The sequence below is a fragment of the Empidonax traillii genome, unplaced genomic scaffold, assembly GCF_003031625.1.
Source record: "Empidonax traillii isolate 1590-97213 ecotype Southwest subspecies unplaced genomic scaffold, ASM303162v1 scaffold926:size687835, whole genome shotgun sequence".
NCBI lineage: Eukaryota > Metazoa > Chordata > Aves > Passeriformes > Tyrannidae > Empidonax > Empidonax traillii.
In genome coordinates, this window is record NW_020956119.1 from 240,294 (window position 1) to 241,704 (window position 1,411).

At 40.9% G+C, this 1,411-nt stretch overlaps 1 protein-coding gene across 4 annotated transcripts in view; it reads right to left on the bottom strand.

The window, feature by feature from the left end:
* The window catches only part of PAN3 (poly(A) specific ribonuclease subunit PAN3), an 83,767-nt gene that overhangs the window by 32,053 nt on the left and 50,303 nt on the right, over positions 1–1,411 (bottom strand). For all 4 annotated transcript variants that reach the window (XR_003573408.1, XM_027903040.1, XM_027903042.1 and 1 more), the window contains 2 exons: positions 1,078–1,325; positions 468–572 (listed from right to left, as the gene is read on the bottom strand). Coding sequence is in view for 3 of the 4 variants with exons in the window: in XM_027903040.1 (XP_027758841.1) it covers positions 468–572; positions 1,078–1,325 (353 nt within the window). In the remaining variant the exon portion in view is untranslated. The remainder of the gene's footprint in view (positions 1–467; positions 573–1,077; positions 1,326–1,411) is intronic.

Consider the following 1,411-nt stretch of genomic DNA (forward strand, 5'->3'; position numbering starts at 1 on the left):
GCATTGGATTTTTTAGGTGAGACACAGTGTGCGCGGAACTGAGCCCACCCTTTAATCCTGAGGTTCATCTGCCGGGGCCAAGCACGCTTGGACGGTGGCAGTGAGGTCCTCAGGACGTAGATGGATTGCCTTACGGGCTAACGAGCTCCATCTGCCCGGGGAGGGGCCCCGACCGGGAAACGAACCCGGATCTCTGCAGTGACAGTGCAGTGAATTTTCCCCTGGACCACCGGGGGCTCCCACACTAGTTATAACACTCAGCTGAATGGTAAATCACAGCATGCAGATTAGATTGCAGCCATACATGTCATAACCTGCTCCCACCTACTCTGCTTATTACAAGATTTGATTTTTTTTAATTCTTCACAGGGAAAACTGACTGCACAGATTTTTAGTGTCTTCTCTTTTACCATTACCAATTTTCTAGTTTTTTCCAAGATACGCAATTTTCCTTTGAATTCTTTTACCTGTCTGAGCTCATCTGCCATGAAGAAGGAAGGTGCATTTGCTTTTGGCTGCATGTAAGCAACATGAGGCGCAGCTGGATGGTAGATGTGGTAGTTTGGAAATACCTGAAAATAAAATATTTCAAGAAGCAGTTTAAAATCCTTAAGGACAGGGCAGACAAAGAGTTTTGCCAACATAGACTACAACTTTTTAATGTGATACTTGCTTCTATTGATTTCAAGGGGAAGGGTGGGTGGGTTACCATAGTTATTTTAACATTTTTGTAACTGCCTTTTCCCTGCCACTGTAAGTGTAAGAACTATTTAACCTATCAGAAAAAAAAAATTCTCACTATGTATATATCCACTAACACACACAAAACGCTTTCTTTCTATTGCTGTATAAAAAAATATAAAAAACCCCACAAAACTATACACAGTGGAAAATGAAAAAATACATTAAAAATTCTCTGGTCCTTAAATTTCAGTGACTTTATCAAAGAATTACAACAATTAAAAGGCCTAATCTTCATACAGAATAAGGGGTTCAGATTGTTAAGAATATCTCTCTGGTATAAACCAATTCAGCATTTGGAAACTTCACACATTTCTGTATTAAAAGCAAACATACCATTCCCGTGAGAGGTGCTGGAGTTGTATCAGTGTAGAAGTATGTTGTTCCACCCACTGTTTCCTTCTGGATCACCTGGCCAGTAGATGGAGGCTGAGAGACAGCATTAGCGACAGACGCAGAGGCACTAGTAGGCACCATATAATTTGCTGGGTTAGGAGTATGACTTCTTCTTCGAGGAGCAGGAGATGTATGAGGAGTTATTTTGGGAGAATGAAGAGGAGAAGATCCTGCTGACAGTGACATTCCTTAAAAAAACAGAAGAAGATATTCTTGATCAAATCTGTCCTTATGAAAATTAAGCAATTTGAAAAAACCAGCCCTCACTACCAAC